The following is an 18,993-nucleotide window of genomic DNA, read 5'->3' as shown; positions in this document are numbered from 1 at the left end:
AGGGTCATTCACAAAATAATTAGTATTATCATATAAACTTATTGTAATTATCTACAGGAGCCTGTTACCCTGTATCAGCCGTCACGATCACTGCGGTCGGAGTCAGACTCTTTGCTATGTGTTCCAAAATGTCGTACTGTGACCTACGGAAACAGATTCTTTGGGAGGGTTTCGGCTACGTTGTGGAATAGCTTACCATCTGCTATTAGAAAGTCAAATACCCTGGCCAAGTTCAAGAGGGACATCATAACTCACCTCTTCACGTCTGCATTTTAGAATCTTTGCAAAGACGTCATTTTAAGAGTACACAATGACTTCAAAGTAAACATTTCAGAAAACCAGTAAAAACGACGTACGTCGACGAAATTTTGGAGGATTTTCAAGGGGTTAAATATAAGCATGTTTAAATGTTGATTTCTGGTCCTTATAACCGGATAATGTAAAAGTGTAAATATACAGCTGTAGTTCAGTATGGTATTCATTAAAAGCAATATATTTTGTTGTAATCGGCACATCAACCAGTAGAAATAAAAACAAATCCCATAGCCTGTGATATGGTGTACCAATTTGGGTACTAATTTCGGCCGAAAAAAGGACGAAATTTCACTCCGAGTTCAGCGTTCTATTTTCAAAAAAAATTACTTAAATATAAAACTTTTCCTGAAAATGAACCACCATAGGTAGTCTTTGTCAAGAATCAAGAAACATTCCAGATACAAGATCTGAATTTTTAAAGATCACTAAAAGACTTTCAAAATTGTACCAATTGTAGCGTGACGTTAAATACCACCCTTTTATTTGTTCAATTATTTGCACACTGCTTGTTTAAATGTATAAAAGTGATTGTAAGCCTTTTTTTCTTCACAATTATAACCATTACTATTGCTATTTCCCTCATACATTGTACCTATTCTATAACTGTATACTAATTACTGTGTACGATTACCACACAGACAATATATCATACTAATTACTGTGTACGATTACCACACAGACAACATATCATACTAATTACTGTGTACGATTTCCACACAGTAATTAGTATGATATATTTTCTGTGTGGTAATCGTACACAGTAATAACATGTATATGATATATTGTATGTGTGGTAATCGTACACAGTAATAACATGTATATGATATATTGTATGTGTGGTAATCGTACACAGTAATAACATGTATATGATATATTGTATGTGTGGTAATCGTGCACAGTAATTAGTATGATATATTATCTGTGTGGTAATCGTACACAGTGATTAGTATGATATATTGTCTGTGTGGTAAACGAACACAGTAATTAGTATTATATATTGTCTGTGTGGTAATTGTACACAGTAATTAGTATGATATGTTGTCTGTGTGGTAATCGTACACAGTGATTAGTATGATATATTGTCTGTGGATGATATATTGTCTGTGTGGTAATTGTACTCAGTAATTAGTATGATATATTGTCTGTGGATGATATATTGTCTGTGTGGTAATCGTAGACAGTAATTAGTATGATATATTGTCTGTGGATGATATATTGTCTGTGTGGTAAACTTACACAGTAATTAGTATGATATATTTTCTGTGTGGTAATCGTACACAGTAATTAGAATACAGTTATAGAATAGGTACAATGTATGAGGGAAATAACCATTACTATTGCTATTTCCCTCGTACATTGTACCTATTCTATAACTGTATACTAATTACTGTGTACGATTACCCCACAGACAATATATCATACTAATCACTGTGTACGATTACCACACAGACAACATATCATACTAATTACTGTGTACGATTACCCCACAGACAATATATCATACTAATTACTGAGTACAATTACCACACAGACAATATATAATACTAATTACTGTGTTCGTTTACAACACAGACAATATATCATACTAATCACTGTGTACGATTACCACACAGAAAATATATCATACTAATTACTGTGTACGATTACCCCACAGACAATATATCATACTAATCACTGTGTACGATTACCACACAGAAAATATATCATACTAATTACTGTGTGGTAATCGTACACAGTAATTAGAATACAGTTATAGAATAGGTACAATGTATGAGGGAAATAACCATTACTATTGCTATTTCCCTCGTACATTGTACCTATTCTATAACTGTATTCTAATTACTGTGTACGATTACCACACAGACAATATATCATACCAATTACTGTGTGCGTTTACCACACAGACACGATATTGTACTGACGATTTACCGCATCTTTGATGACCACTTTAACAGGATTCACAGCACACACATTTACAGATAATGTATGATTATGCTGATAAATATTTGTTTGTCTGATAATACGTAAGATAATTCCCAAGTAGAATTGATAGGACAACAGAAGTGTTTCAATCTCACGGATGCGCTATATCATAGGAACCAATCTACTAGTACGGCAAAGAGCGGTTCGTTATCTATCGATGTGGAGGTCAGACCCCTAGTACGCTGACCTATGTATGAACCCCCATTGGCTAACAACCTATGTATGCACTATATACACTGAAGTACAGCATCTAATGGAGACTCCAAATAAACTGATAAAATTATTAAATAATAGTTCGACCAAATACCTGAAATATCGATATGTTTAAAATGGCTAAACAAACAGTTTTGGTGGAAGTTTTTCGCCTTTTATGACCAATATCATTTCCGGGTGCTATATTTGACTTTTAGGGAAAAGAGGGGTTTTTGTTTGTTTTGTTTTTACTTTAAGTAAAACATTTTGTTGCAAAAGTAGATATTTTGATGAAAAGTCGGAAGCAGTTAGTGGGTGGTTAACACAAGTAATGATGGCTATACTAACAACGTTAAGTAAATCTGGCTTATTTTGTATCATCAATCACTTCTACACTGGGCTTGTCATGAGACGACTGGTTAGAAACCTTTCAGACAGTTGGAATCTATAAGGTATTGAGCATCTGGGATAGAAAAAATGAAATATGGGACGTCTAGCAAGTGATGGGGCGACTTGATCAGACAAGGGGGTTTAAACGAGAAAAAAGACAAGGTGTGTGGGGCACCTACAAGGTTAGGGACATGGACCAGAAAAAGGACAAGGGGCACCTAAAAGGTAGGGGGTATGGACCAGCAAAACGACATGGGACACCTTTAAAAGGCTGAGTGCCGATCACGTGTTCATGATGATTAGATGTCAGATTTCCACTTAGGCAAGCCATGTTTACCTTTTTTTGCAAAGTTATCATTACGTGTCAACACACTTCAGACATCCTGAGTAAAGCTGACGTTATTTTCCAAAGCTTTACTCTACTCAAACTAACCATGAAGGATTTTTTTTTTTTTAATATAACTTTTCAGGCTAAGTTTAGCAGTTGGGAAACACAATTTTTTTCTAAACGACGAAACTGTTTGGTTTCCTAACTTGTATTGACCTTGGACATTTCCATGTTATTTTCAGTAATTTCCCCGCCAAATTTCCTCTGTGTTATTTTAAAAAAGTCCGTTAAAATTGATGGGATTTCTTTCTGTTTGGAAATGATTGGCCGTAAGCGGGATATCATGACAACGTGTTTATGCAACACATTTCCTTTAACCCAGACCGAGCAGATGGCTATTGTTCAGACAGAAGCATATTTTCATCAACCTATTGTTTACGTACTTGGAACACTTAGACTATCATTTTGTATTGCCTCACCCACTTAGTGTTCTGGGAGCGGTTAACAAGCCGTCGTCACCATTAACTGTGTTAATCCTATGACTTATTAAGCTTTTAATAGTTAAATATCATTGCGACTAGCACATGGTCAATGACCCCGATCATAATTGTTTGGTCCGAGTTAAACCTACCTTGGATAACGAATCGTATGTAATGTGCTTTAAGGGTCCGGACGTCCTGAATTCATTTACAGACTGGAGAGATCCGGTAAGACAAACCTGTTCCTGGTGTGTCACATGTTAGTATGCATGTTTACATACGTGACAGTCGGATTCGCTTACATACTGGACTTAACATTGTAAACGCAACGTGCAGTGTACTGTTGTACCTGTGCTCGTTTTCATCTGCACACATCAACTGTTCTATTTATATATTATATGTGCGAGTATCCCGTATGAAGATTTTGCTGGAATATATACAATATTTTAAAAGATTTGTTGATGAAATGAAGGGAGTTATCAAACATAATATATATTATTTTGCTGTAAATGAAGTTATTTGCAAATTGATCACTGCCGATTTGTAGTTTTGAAGAGCCCGTAAGGTTTTTGATTTGGACGTTAACATTGGATCTTGTTTGTTCTACGATATTGTTTGTAAATATCTTCAAACTCATGAGAACTCACTGCTATAATAGTGTAGGTATATGGGTTTAAACTAGTCACTATTTGTTGATTGTTAATAAAACCCTATTCGTTTACTATATATACCAAAATTGTTTGACGAAGTTGTTATCAAATTTATTGTTTCGAATACAATAGCAACTGAATACTTTTCCTAAATTGATATTGCTCCAAATGTACTGTCCAATACCAAACAAAATGTTAAACACACCGTAAGTGTATCCTCTAGTCATGCCATATACAATCACCTGAACAGGAAAAGTTCAACTATGTTGCAGGTTTTCTGGCAAACAAAGCATTGTTCCATTGAACAACAGTGTTCATGTCCTAGAACTTGCAAATGTCGCGCCTACTGTTGTTAACAGTCAGGCAGGGATTCGTACGATTAACCTACTGTAGTTAACATTCAGGCAAGGAATCGTACGATTAACATACTGTAGTTAATCGTACGAATCCTTGCCTGACTGTAAACAACAGTAGGGTAATCGTACGAATCATTGCCTGACTGTTAGCAACAGTAGATTAATCGTATGAATATTTGCCTGAATGTTAACTACAGTATGTTTATCGTACGATTCCTTGCCTGAATGTTACTTACAGCAGGTTAATCCTACGAATCCTTGCCTGACTGTTAACAACAGTAGGTTAATCGTACGAACCCTTGCCTGACTGTTAACTACAGTAGGTTAATCGTACGAATATTTGCCTGAATGTTAACGACAGTATGTTAATCGTACGATTCCTTGCCTTAATGTTAACTACAGTAGGTTAATCGTACTAATATTTGCCTGAATGTTAACTACAGTGTTAATCGTACGAATACTTGCCTGACTGTTAACAACAGTAGATTAATCGTATGAATACTTGCCTGAATGTTAACTACAGTATGTTTATCGTACGATTCCTTGCCTGAATGTTAAGTACAGTATGTTAATCGTACGATTCCTTGCCTTAATGTTAACTACAGTAGGTTAATCGTACGAATATTTGTCTGAATGTTAACCTACTGTAGTTAACATTCAGACAAATATTCGTACGATTAACCTACTGTAGTTAACATTCAGGCAAGGAATCGTACGATAAACATACTGTAGTTAACATTCAGGCAAGGATTCGTACGACTAACCTACTGTAGTTAACATTTAGGCAGGGAATCGTACGATTAACCTACTGTAGTTAACATTCAGGCAAGGAAGCGTACGATTAACATACTGTAGTTAACAGTCAGGCAAGGAATCGTAAGATTAACCTACTGTAGTTAACAGTCAGGCAAGGATTCGTAGGATTAACCTGCTGTAAGTAACATTCAGGCAAGGAATCGTACGATTAGTATACTGTAGTTAACAGTCAGGCAAGTAGTCGTACGATTAACGTACTGTAGTTAACGGTCAGGCAAGTAGTCGTACGATTAACGTACTGTAGTTAACAGACAGGCAAGTAGTCGTACGATTAACCTACTGTAGCTAACAGTCAGGCAAGGATTCGTACGATTAACCTACTGTTGTTTACAGTCAGGCAAGGATTCGTATGATTAACATACTGTAGTTAACAGTCAGGCAAGGATTCGTAGGATTAACCTGCTGTAAGTAACATTCAGGCAAGGAATCGTACGATTAACATACTGTACTTAACATTCAGGCAAGGAATCGTACGATAAACATACTGTAGTTAACATTCAGGCAAGGATTCGTACGACTAACCTATTACTGTGTACGATTACCACACAGACAATATATCGTACTAATTACTGTGTACGTTTACCACACAGACAATATGTCATACTAATTACTGTGTACGTTTACCACACAGACAATATATCATCCACAGACAAGATATCATACTAATTACTGTGTACGATTACCACACATACTATATATCATATACATGTTATTACTGTGGACGATTACCACACAGACAATATATCGTACTAATTACTGTGTACGTTTACCACACAGACAATATGTCATACTAATTACTGTGTACGTTTACCACACAGACAATATGTCATACTAATTACTGTGTACGTTTACCACACAGACAATATATCATCCACAGACAAGATATCATACTAATTACTGTGTTCGTTTACCACACAGACAATATATCATACGAATTACTATGTACGATTACCACACATACAATATATCATACTAATTACTATGTACGTTTACCACACAGACAATATATCATACGAATTACTGTGTACGATTACCACACAGACGATATATCATACTAATTACTGTGTACAATTACCACACAAACAAGATATCATACTAATTACTGTGTTCGTTTACCACACAGACATTATATCATACTAATTACTGTGTACGATTACCACAGATACAATATATCATATACATGTTATTACTGTGTACGATTACCACACAGATAATATATCATACTAATTACTGTGTACGATTACCACAGATACAATATATCATATACATGTTATTACTGTGGACGATTACCACACAGACAATATATCATACGAATTACTGTGTACGATTACCACACATACAATATATCATACTAATTACTATGTACGTTTACCACACAGACAATATATCATACGAATTACTGTGTACGATTACCACACATGCAATATATCATATACATGTTATTACTGAGTACGATTACCACACAGACAATATATCATACGAATTACTGTGTACGATTACCACACATGCAATATATCATATACATGTTATTACTGTGTACGATTACCGCACAGACAATATATCATACTAATTACTGTGTACAATTACAAAAAAGACAATATATCATACTAATTACTGTGTTCGTTTACCACACAAACAATATATCATACTAATTACTGTGTTCGTTTACCACACAGACATTATATCATACTAATTACTGTGTACGATTACCACACATACAATATATCATATACATGTTATTACGGTGTACGATTACCACACAGACAATATATCATACTAATTACTGTGTACAATTACCACACAGACAATATATCATACTAATTACTGTGTACGATTACCACACAGACAATATATCATACCAATTACTGTGTGCGTTTACCACACAGACACGATATTGTACTGACGATTTACCGCATCTTTGATGACCACTTTAACAGGATTCACAGCACACACATTTACAGATAATGTATGATTATGCTGATAAATATTTGTTTGTCTGATAATACGTAAGATAATTCCCAAGTAGAATTGATAGGACAACAGAAGTGTTTCAATCTCACGGATGCGCTATATCATAGGAACCAATCTACTAGTACGGCAAAGAGCGGTTCGTTATCTATCGATGTGGAGGTCAGACCCCTAGTACGCTGACCTATGTATGAACCCCCATTGGCTAACAACCTATGTATGCACTATATACACTGAAGTACAGCATCTAATGGAGACTCCAAATAAACTGATAAAATTATTAAATAATAGTTCGACCAAATACCTGAAATATCGATATGTTTAAAATGGCTAAACAAACAGTTTTGGTGGAAGTTTTTCGCCTTTTATGACCAATATCATTTCCGGGTGCTATATTTGACTTTTAGGGAAAAGAGGGGTTTTTGTTTGTTTTGTTTTTACTTTAAGTAAAACATTTTGTTGCAAAAGTAGATATTTTGATGAAAAGTCGGAAGCAGTTAGTGGGTGGTTAACACAAGTAATGATGGCTATACTAACAACGTTAAGTAAATCTGGCTTATTTTGTATCATCAATCACTTCTACACTGGGCTTGTCATGAGACGACTGGTTAGAAACCTTTCAGACAGTTGGAATCTATAAGGTATTGAGCATCTGGGATAGAAAAAATGAAATATGGGACGTCTAGCAAGTGATGGGGCGACTTGATCAGACAAGGGGGTTTAAACGAGAAAAAAGACAAGGTGTGTGGGGCACCTACAAGGTTAGGGACATGGACCAGAAAAAGGACAAGGGGCACCTAAAAGGTAGGGGGTATGGACCAGCAAAACGACATGGGACACCTTTAAAAGGCTGAGTGCCGATCACGTGTTCATGATGATTAGATGTCAGATTTCCACTTAGGCAAGCCATGTTTACCTTTTTTTGCAAAGTTATCATTACGTGTCAACACACTTCAGACATCCTGAGTAAAGCTGACGTTATTTTCCAAAGCTTTACTCTACTCAAACTAACCATGAAGGATTTTTTTTTTTTTAATATAACTTTTCAGGCTAAGTTTAGCAGTTGGGAAACACAATTTTTTTCTAAACGACGAAACTGTTTGGTTTCCTAACTTGTATTGACCTTGGACATTTCCATGTTATTTTCAGTAATTTCCCCGCCAAATTTCCTCTGTGTTATTTTAAAAAAGTCCGTTAAAATTGATGGGATTTCTTTCTGTTTGGAAATGATTGGCCGTAAGCGGGATATCATGACAACGTGTTTATGCAACACATTTCCTTTAACCCAGACCGAGCAGATGGCTATTGTTCAGACAGAAGCATATTTTCATCAACCTATTGTTTACGTACTTGGAACACTTAGACTATCATTTTGTATTGCCTCACCCACTTAGTGTTCTGGGAGCGGTTAACAAGCCGTCGTCACCATTAACTGTGTTAATCCTATGACTTATTAAGCTTTTAATAGTTAAATATCATTGCGACTAGCACATGGTCAATGACCCCGATCATAATTGTTTGGTCCGAGTTAAACCTACCTTGGATAACGAATCGTATGTAATGTGCTTTAAGGGTCCGGACGTCCTGAATTCATTTACAGACTGGAGAGATCCGGTAAGACAAACCTGTTCCTGGTGTGTCACATGTTAGTATGCATGTTTACATACGTGACAGTCGGATTCGCTTACATACTGGACTTAACATTGTAAACGCAACGTGCAGTGTACTGTTGTACCTGTGCTCGTTTTCATCTGCACACATCAACTGTTCTATTTATATATTATATGTGCGAGTATCCCGTATGAAGATTTTGCTGGAATATATACAATATTTTAAAAGATTTGTTGATGAAATGAAGGGAGTTATCAAACATAATATATATTATTTTGCTGTAAATGAAGTTATTTGCAAATTGATCACTGCCGATTTGTAGTTTTGAAGAGCCCGTAAGGTTTTTGATTTGGACGTTAACATTGGATCTTGTTTGTTCTACGATATTGTTTGTAAATATCTTCAAACTCATGAGAACTCACTGCTATAATAGTGTAGGTATATGGGTTTAAACTAGTCACTATTTGTTGATTGTTAATAAAACCCTATTCGTTTACTATATATACCAAAATTGTTTGACGAAGTTGTTATCAAATTTATTGTTTCGAATACAATAGCAACTGAATACTTTTCCTAAATTGATATTGCTCCAAATGTACTGTCCAATACCAAACAAAATGTTAAACACACCGTAAGTGTATCCTCTAGTCATGCCATATACAATCACCTGAACAGGAAAAGTTCAACTATGTTGCAGGTTTTCTGGCAAACAAAGCATTGTTCCATTGAACAACAGTGTTCATGTCCTAGAACTTGCAAATGTCGCGCCTACTGTTGTTAACAGTCAGGCAGGGATTCGTACGATTAACCTACTGTAGTTAACATTCAGGCAAGGAATCGTACGATTAACATACTGTAGTTAACATTCAGGCAAGGAATCGTACGATTAGCATACTGTAGTTAACATTCAGGCAAATATTCATACGATTAATCTACTGTTGTTAACAGTCAGGCAAGTATTCGTACGATTAACCTACTGTAGTTAACAGTCAGGCAAGGATTCGTACGATTAACCTACTGTAGTTAACATTCAGGCAAGGAATCGTACGATTAACATACTGTAGTTAACATTCAGGCAAGGAATCGTACGATTAGCATACTGTAGTTAACATTCAGGCAAATATTCATACGATTAATCTACTGTTGTTAACAGTCAGGCAAGTATTCGTACGATTAACCTACTGTAGTTAACAGTCAGGCAAGGAATCGTACGATTAACCTACTGTAGTTAACATTCAGGCAAGGAATCGTACGATTAACCTACTGTAGTTAACATTCAGGCAAGGAATCGTACGATTAACATACTGTAGTTAACATTCAGGCAAGGAATCGTACGATTAGCATACTGTAGTTAACATTCAGGCAAATATTCATACGATTAATCTACTGTTGTTAACAGTCAGGCAAGTATTCGTACGATTAACCTACTGTAGTTAACATTCAGGCAAGGATTCGTACGATTAACATACTGTAGTTAACATTAAGGCAAGGAATCGTACGATTAACCTACTGTAGTTAACATTCAGGCAAGTATTCATACGATTAATCTACTGTTGCTAACAGTCAGGCAAGGATTCGTACGATTACCCTACTGTTGTTTACAGTCAGGCAAGGATTCGTACGATTAACATACTGTAGTTAACAGTCAGGCAAGGATTTGTACGATTAACCTACTGTAGGTAACAGTCAGGCAAGGATTCGTACGATTAACCTACTGTAGTTAACAGTCAGGCAAGTATTCGTACGATTAACCTACTGTAGTTAACATTCAGGCAAATATTAGTACGATTAACCTACTGTAGTTAACATTCAGGCAAGGAATCGTACGATTAGTATACTGTAGTTAACAGTCAGGCAAGTATTCGTACGATTAACACTGTAGTTAACATTCAGGCAAATATTCATACGATTAATCTACTGTTGTTAACAGTCAGGCAAGGATTTGTACGATTAACCTACTGTAGGTAACAGTCAGGCAAGGATTCGTACGATTAGCATTCTGTAGTTAACATTCAGGCAAGGAATCGTACGATTAACATACTGTAGTTAACATTCAGGCAAGGAATCGTACGATTAGCATACTGTAGTTAACATTCAGGCAAGGAATCGTACGATTAACATACTGTAGTTAACATTCAGGCAAGGAATCGTACGATAAACATACTGTAGTTAACATTCAGGCAAGGATTCGTACGATTAACCTACTGTTGTTAACAGTCAGGCAAGGATTCGTACGATTAACCTGCTGTAATTAACATTCAGGCAAGGAATCGTACGATTAACATACTGTCGTTAACATTCAGGCAAATATTCGTACGATTAACCTACTGTAGTTAACATTCAGACAAATATTCGTACGATTAACCTACTGTAGTTAACAGTCAGGCAAGTAGTCGTACGATTAACGTACTGTAGTTAACAGTCAGGCAAGTAGTCGTACGATTAACCTACTGTAGCTAACAGTCAGGCAAGTAGTCGTACGATTAACCTACTGTAGTTAACATTCAGGCAAGGATTCGTACGACTAACCTACTGTAGTTAACATTTAGGCAAGGATTCGTACGATCAACCTACTGTAGCTAACAGTCACGCAAGGATTCGTACGATTAACATACTGTAGTTAACAGTCAGGCAAGGAATCGTAAGATTAACCTACTGTAGTTAACAGTCAGGCAAGTAGTCGTACGATTAACCTACTGTAGCTAACAGTCAGGCAAGGATTCGTACGATTAACCTACTGTTGTTTACAGTCAGGCAAGGATTCGTACGATTAACCTACTGTAGTTAACAGTCAGGCAAGGATTCGTACGATTAACCTACTGTTGTTTACAGTCAGGCAAGGATTCGTACGATTAACATACTGTAGTTAACACTCAGGCAAGGATTCGTACGATTAACCTACTGTTGTTTACAGTCAGGCAAGGATTCGTACGATTAACATACTGTAGTTAACAGTCAGGCAAGGATTCGTACGATTAACATACTGTAGTTAACACTCAGGCAAGGATTCGTACGATTAACCTACTGTTGTTTACAGTCAGGCAAGGATTCGTACGATTAACCTACTGTGGTTAACAGTCAGGCAAGGGTTCGTACGATTAACCTACTGTTGTTAATTAACAGTCAGGCAAGGATTCGTGCGATTAAACATACGTTAAAGTTTAAAACATTTCCCCCTTTATGAAACAAATTCGAATTTTAATCACAATTTCAGAGGTCACCATTGATCGACAATATTTCAAGTTAAGACAACGCTTAAATGTAAAAGCACAACGTCAACAAAGACTAAGTCGAGTTATATGTTTATTAAGACACTGCCTAAAGTATATACCACATTATAAGCATAAAAGGCCAAATAAACAACAACGTCAACACACAAGGACACTGTCAGAGCTTAAAGCCGGGATACGTTATTCATTATCAAATAAACATAATGTTTTTAAAGTCAAGCATGTATTTTGTGACACTGACCTGCGGATGATGTACTACAATGTGATAAGTATGTGTACCGCAGTGTTACACCGACATGTTCGGACTGTATCTGATGACCTTCCCGAGAATGTAAATACATTATAACAGATGTTTGACTGCATTGCGATAACCCGGTTTTGTCATATTATTGTTATTATTTCTACGTAGCTGACATTTGGTCCAGGAGAAGGGTATGATATGTTTCGTCTACCTACATCAAGCAACGTTTTAATTGGCATGTTAAAGTACGACCAAAAAGTCATTATCCAACGATATGTAGTTTATTTGATTGAAACATATACCCTTCAGTGTAACGAAATTATTTCTCAAGTCTCAAATGCTGAAAAGTTTCTTGGATATTACAATATTGAAGAGAGTCTTAGACTCGATGTTTGCAAAGATACATGCACCTCTGAGCCATGTGTTGAATCATCAATCAATTGAAATTATGATATAGCTGTAGTCTCTAACTGCACAGCTTCGTAGTTGATTCGTGTAGAAACTCCCGAGCTTTGCGGGATTCTGTTAGAGAGCTTAATATGAAGCCAATGACTGCCATTGCAGATTTTCTGTTGCAAACCTATGGCAGCAAGCATGCTGTGTTAACAAAGTTGCGATATTCCTATTCAGACGAGGCTGAATTGCTCAATTATTTTTTTAATTAATCTGTTTCTCTCACTTGACCAAAATCGCTGAATTATATACTCGAATACAAATACTTTTGTTTTTTTTCTACCCCAGATAAAACTAATTCAAATTGAATTTGTGGATGATCTGATGCCGCAGTAGATAGCGCTGTAACATTTTCCCAAGACAGCCGTTGTGTGGTTCATAGATCGGATGTGAAAAAGTATTAGACCAAGTTAGGTGTCTCTAGATACTCTGGTTTCCTCCCACATTAAGATCCTCAGCGTCCTTCCACTCGGGCCAACGAAAGAGATTAATATTTAGATTGGAAAAGTTTGTTCGTGATTTATTTGAAATATACAGAGCTTGATGTTGTCATTCAGTTTACAAAAAATCAATAACATTTGAATAAAAACCGGAAATATGGACGAAGATTATGTCTAACAATATTAAAACAGGCAGATGAATGCCGTTACAATACCTATATGTACATATACAGTGTCTTATCCATACAATGAATCAACACTACCCAGCACACTCAATGCGGTTCTGTGTTTACAGAGTGGTTTGATGCCTCGGGCGAAAATGTTCAATAGATACACGAATAGCGAGCACTAGTAAGATAAGTGGTTGATTGGTAATGTAAGGAAACAAGTAATTAAGATCGTACTAGTGGCTGGGAGTAACACCACTTTATCACACTGTAGCTGTTTACCAAGGATGATACAGGATATACAGATTTACACGTATCATTCAAAGGAAATATGGTCACGAATCAAGAGTATCTGGAAATGAATCCGGCATTTCATGATATCACCATAATAAATAGATCATTTTCCTACAATGATTTGTCATTTAGTAAAATAACTGAAACGATTATAAAAGTAAGCTTTTAGTTAATCTGACTATTTGATTGCCCAAGAGCTTGAGCAGGTCTTGTATCTGTTAGTTAATCATCCATACATGTTGTCAAGAGCACGTGGACTTACTTGCGTCAATGCTTAGACAGGAAAACACGCGGTGATGAGTAGTAATAGACAGTCTGATCAACATAATTAATAATTGATATCTTTAAAATCATTTGCTGATATCAATAATTCCTTATATTGATCAATACACTTACAAGGGAATCAAGTGTGTATAATTGTTGATAAAATCAAAAATAACAATTTTAAACATTAAGATTTTTTGAAGAAAGAAACAAATGTTATAAACTTTAATCGCAAATTCAAAAGGCAGTTTCAAGCGAAAAAAGCAGGCAGCTTTGGAGATAATGTTATTGGTGATCGTAAAGTGCAATTTGTAAACGCAGCTCTGACGAAAGACAGATACAATCGAGTGATAATTTGGCGAAAAACTTCAAAACCACAGGAATGTGAGTGTTAAAACCAATGGCTGTCGATTCATATTTAAAGTTTCTTGTGGGTCTTTCCAGCTAGGAAAAGTCAAAGGCGATGGACATAGGGTACATATTTATAATTGGTAACATTTTCTGAAACAATAGGAATACGACGATAAAAACACTTTTGGTAAAAAGTAGAACAAAGAAAATAGGACAAACATGAAGGTTTCCAAAGTTACCACGATTACGAGGAGCATAATTACTCTTTAAACTAGTCACTTATTTTCAGTTGTGCGCAAACCCAGAAAAGGCTTGAACTCGGCCAATAAGAACCTTCTATGATTCAAATTTTAAAAAGACAAGATGATTTCTTAATGAAAGATAATAATGATAATTTCCCTTGCGATGATACTTCTGATGTAAAAACATGGAGGAATAGTTTCTTCTGGTCCTGATACTTGACTTAAATATTTTGACAGATAGATAATAATGATAACAATAATAATAATAATTCGAGGTTCTTATATACCGCTTTTTCACAACCTAGTTCATAAGTCGTCGTATGTGTGAGGCCATAGCGCACTACTTCTCAGCAAGTTTTGAGGTGCTGACAACAAATATCTACTATTACATAACATATATATAACATAGCGATAAATGGGCTATTTATTGATCTAAAACCGCACTAATCATCACTAACAATTGCTACATTCTGTCAGTAGAGTCCACGGTTTTCATTCGTTCAAAATTCCCCACCTGAACGACGCCATTTTGTACTATATGCAAATGACACAGGAATGACAAATCAACAAACAATATTACTCCGGACCAAAAACGGAATATAGTATTCTTATTCAGAAAATTTCCAAACAGTCTCTTTTTGTTGATTAACCGGAACAAATTTCACTATTCCAACCTTGTGTTATGTGTTTTCGACTATTGGGACACTGACAAACTGATATCGGTAAAAACTCTGCGACTACCACTTGATATGTGAAGAAACGTACATTTGGAGCCGTTTTTTTTTTTTTGAGAGTTTGCATGTATAACAATTGGAAAGATGACACATTCCGTCTAATTCACAAATTACACGTTCCTGTTAAAACCAATTTCGTTAGAAGGCATTAGGTATGAAGACCTAATAATTACAAAGTCGTAAACATGATTTAATTGAAATGTTTTCTTTTCTCAGTCGAAACATATTTTTCAAATATTGTTACACGCAATGAGATGGGCTTGAGGTCTTCCGGAACATAGATTCATGTAAAGATTTTATATGTAAATCAGTTTACTCCAATGAAAATAGGATAATTAATGATCTTCAAGAAAGAGTAAGAAACGGGTATACAGACTAAAGATTATAAGACGTACGCTTGTCGGACAAAATGTTTCCAAAATTGCCAACATTACCAACATTGCGCGTATAACATAGTTGTACGTATTTAAACAGAAACAAATGTGGGCATGCTAACTTAGACTATAGTGTTAGGGATTCAATAGTGAATGGATACGACAGCTCCAAATCTGGAACCCGAGGAATGGTAACAGGTTGTACACTGACAGGAGATACATGTGTCGTAAGTTATTACCCAACTGTATACTAATATAAATATTCCAGGACCATGTAGATTCAAGTTGACGTTATCTCCCAGCGGTTTTTTACATCTCGCACAGTGGATGGGTGAGGTACTCGAGACTGTCAACTCTAATAGAGATCAGGATTTGTGCTTTCTGCACGAACGGGAATTGAGATGATGCCAGACACTTGTTAGTGGTAATCCCTCTGTACTACAGCGTTAAGAATACGATTTCCGCTGCAGCACGGGGTAATATCTCATAGGTACTAATTACGGTCACAGATTATTAATACAATGAAATGTGAAAATATCCTTAATGCTCTTTTTACATCACTCCGTAAAAGAAACTCACATAAATTATACCTTACCATACGTACGATTTGGTTTACTATCTACTTGCTCAGTCTTATTTGCAGATTTGAGTACAATATAACGGTGATAAGCTAGACGACGTGGGTTAAACACGTCTAGTGTACGAAACCTACAGCAAAAGTTACCTTGACATGTCATGTAAGGGACGACCTAATTCACGACATTTTAATGTCCCTGAACTCTTTTTCCATTCTTTATCATATAGATAATCCTCAACAAATCTATCTCGGATTATTTGATTTAAGATGAAACATTTTAGCAATGTTCAACCAATATTATAGACATGTAACACGAATCGAATTGAAGTTTAATTCATATTCTATAACTACATTAGTCAACACACACCGTTAAATAAATTAAATTAAATTATAGATAAAATAAAGATTATATAAACTATTTATTATATTGTAAATGCTTACCTGAGGCACTGGAAATGGTCAGAAGTCCAAACAGCAGCAAGCATATATTTCGTAACGTAGACATATTGGCAGATAAGTTCATCACAGTTGACCAGTACTAGTAGAACGCGCCGTCAGACCTGCTGCAGAGGAGAAAGCTTCGTTTAGTATAAGGCATGCATATATACATATACGTTTATCGGTATGCAGATACGTTAGCTAGCTTTACTGCGCATGCGTGAGTACTTCCACCTCTGTGTCATACCGATCATTTAATTCATAAAACACCTTTTTACAGAGCGTGATTGACCGCCCTTACCCACAGCCGGAATACCACTTTACCGCATGCCACACTGAAGGTACAACATTGGGGCTACTATACGTCATAAGCAGACTTCAGATTTGAAGTCCGTTTCTCATTCATATTGTGTAATGTAAATATTTGGATACGTTATTTGCAATTTTTCTCATTTTGCTCGCTAATTTTACAGAGTTTAACGGTTAAGAACCACATTGACCCTAAACAAATACTGTTTCTGCGATGGAGGCTCACACTGCATTGATAGTTCGCTACGGAGAACAGTACCTACAAATACAAGCGGATGTGTGCAGGTACAAACATCGTTCAACAGCAAAACAGTTAACATTTTGATTACATTTCCCTGACAAAAGGTATGGTAGAACACTTGATTCGAAAATAAAGACAAAGCTCAGTATGAACCCAAATAATAATGACGTCAGTATTTCTACGGTATGTATTTTATTCTAAGCGTTTCCTCTGTTCAATTAATGTTTATATTAGAGTATGTGGCGTTTATATATAGACAGAAATATAATGACCTATATTGAGGACAGATAACCTCGATAGTAGGGTGATACAGGCCACATGCCTGACATCGCGACTTCAGTTATCGCTAACACTATCAAGGCGCTGCTAGAAGCACTGCGAACACTAGACCGACCACGGTTTGAAAAATATAAATGGCATAAGATTAGTGATCTCTGTACTACAGCTCGTACCCTACCTTAGATAATCTTATGCATTAGTAAAGCAGATTTAGGTGTTTAAGTGCATTTGTAATGAGTAAGATAGAAGACGGTAAGTAACATAGACAATGATGACCCCCCCCCCCCCCCCCCCTCGACCAATGATTTGATGCTAGTTCATACACGTAATAACAGAAACATTTTTGCAAGAGAAGATTTGTTTTCATTATTTTTTATTTTACAATATAGTAGAATATCGTAATAGTGTAACCTGAGAGCAATACAGTATTTCAAAAATTATAGCATTCTAAGTACGTGAATATATTCTCTGCCACACTTTATGAAAAGTGCGGCATTTGATATACATTTTGAAAACCACACAAACTGTATTATGACATTTTTTGACAACTCATTCAAACAAAACAAAAACAAAGCTTGGCAAGAAATACACAGAGTATTGGAAAATAATGCATTTCTGATCATTTCATGATGTTAACATCATTTACTCGTTTTTAACGTTATCTATTACCTTGTTTTATAACGATCCACTGACATATATCGCATCGTAACGCCGTGTATTGCTTCATAGTTGATTATAAGCCCTTCGTTTATTTTTTAGATTTTTGTTCATCACAAATTTACTTATGGGGCATAAGGATCCGATAAATTGTTGAACTTATTTTAAACAATTTAGCAACAAAGTTGTGGCTCTAAAGTATTATACGTTGGTCTTTCAAAAATTAAGACACGCTTGATTTTGCAGATTGGTAAGGAAATCTTGCAATGGTGGCTATTGGCCAGATTAAGTCTACAAGAGTGAACGCTATAGCGGACACAACGATAAACCAGCCAAAACATTAGTGTGTAATTATAGATTAGAGAACAACTTCCTTACTCACAATATCAAATAGTTTAAATACACAGGAAGTGCAGTTTATCTTATCTAAAAAAAATATATTGATTTATCAAAAGGAAAAGAAATAAAGCCTAACCTGTGTTAGACTTGTCCCTAGTAACCCGGATATGTGACACGATGTGGGAGTTATGTACCATGGACAGGGGAGCAAATAGGGGTGTGATAGGAAAAGGATAAATAGACAGGATCTTACATACATATTTATAGAGCCCACA

At 35.8% G+C, this 18,993-nt stretch overlaps 1 protein-coding gene across 2 annotated transcripts in view; it reads right to left on the bottom strand.

Annotated features, from left to right (window-relative positions):
• LOC110463098 (carbonic anhydrase-like) overlaps positions 1-18,993 on the bottom strand; it is a 73,886-nt gene that overhangs the window by 48,288 nt on the left and 6,605 nt on the right. Inside the window, exon 2 of one of the 2 annotated variants that reach the window (XM_021517445.1) lies at positions 16,897-17,018. In XM_021517445.1, coding sequence (XP_021373120.1) covers positions 16,897-16,978 — 82 coding nt within the window. In that variant the 5' untranslated portion in view covers positions 16,979-17,018. Of the gene's footprint in view, positions 1-16,896; positions 17,092-18,993 lie in introns of those variants that run through there. The other variant, XM_021517444.1, reaches the window with a different exon arrangement.

Source organism: Mizuhopecten yessoensis, unplaced genomic scaffold (genome assembly GCF_002113885.1).
Source record: "Mizuhopecten yessoensis strain PY_sf001 unplaced genomic scaffold, ASM211388v2 scaffold10867, whole genome shotgun sequence".
In the NCBI taxonomy this organism is placed as follows: domain Eukaryota; kingdom Metazoa; phylum Mollusca; class Bivalvia; order Pectinida; family Pectinidae; genus Mizuhopecten; species Mizuhopecten yessoensis.
Note: the sequence above shows the minus strand (reverse complement) of the source record. Positions and strands in the feature narration are given on the sequence as shown.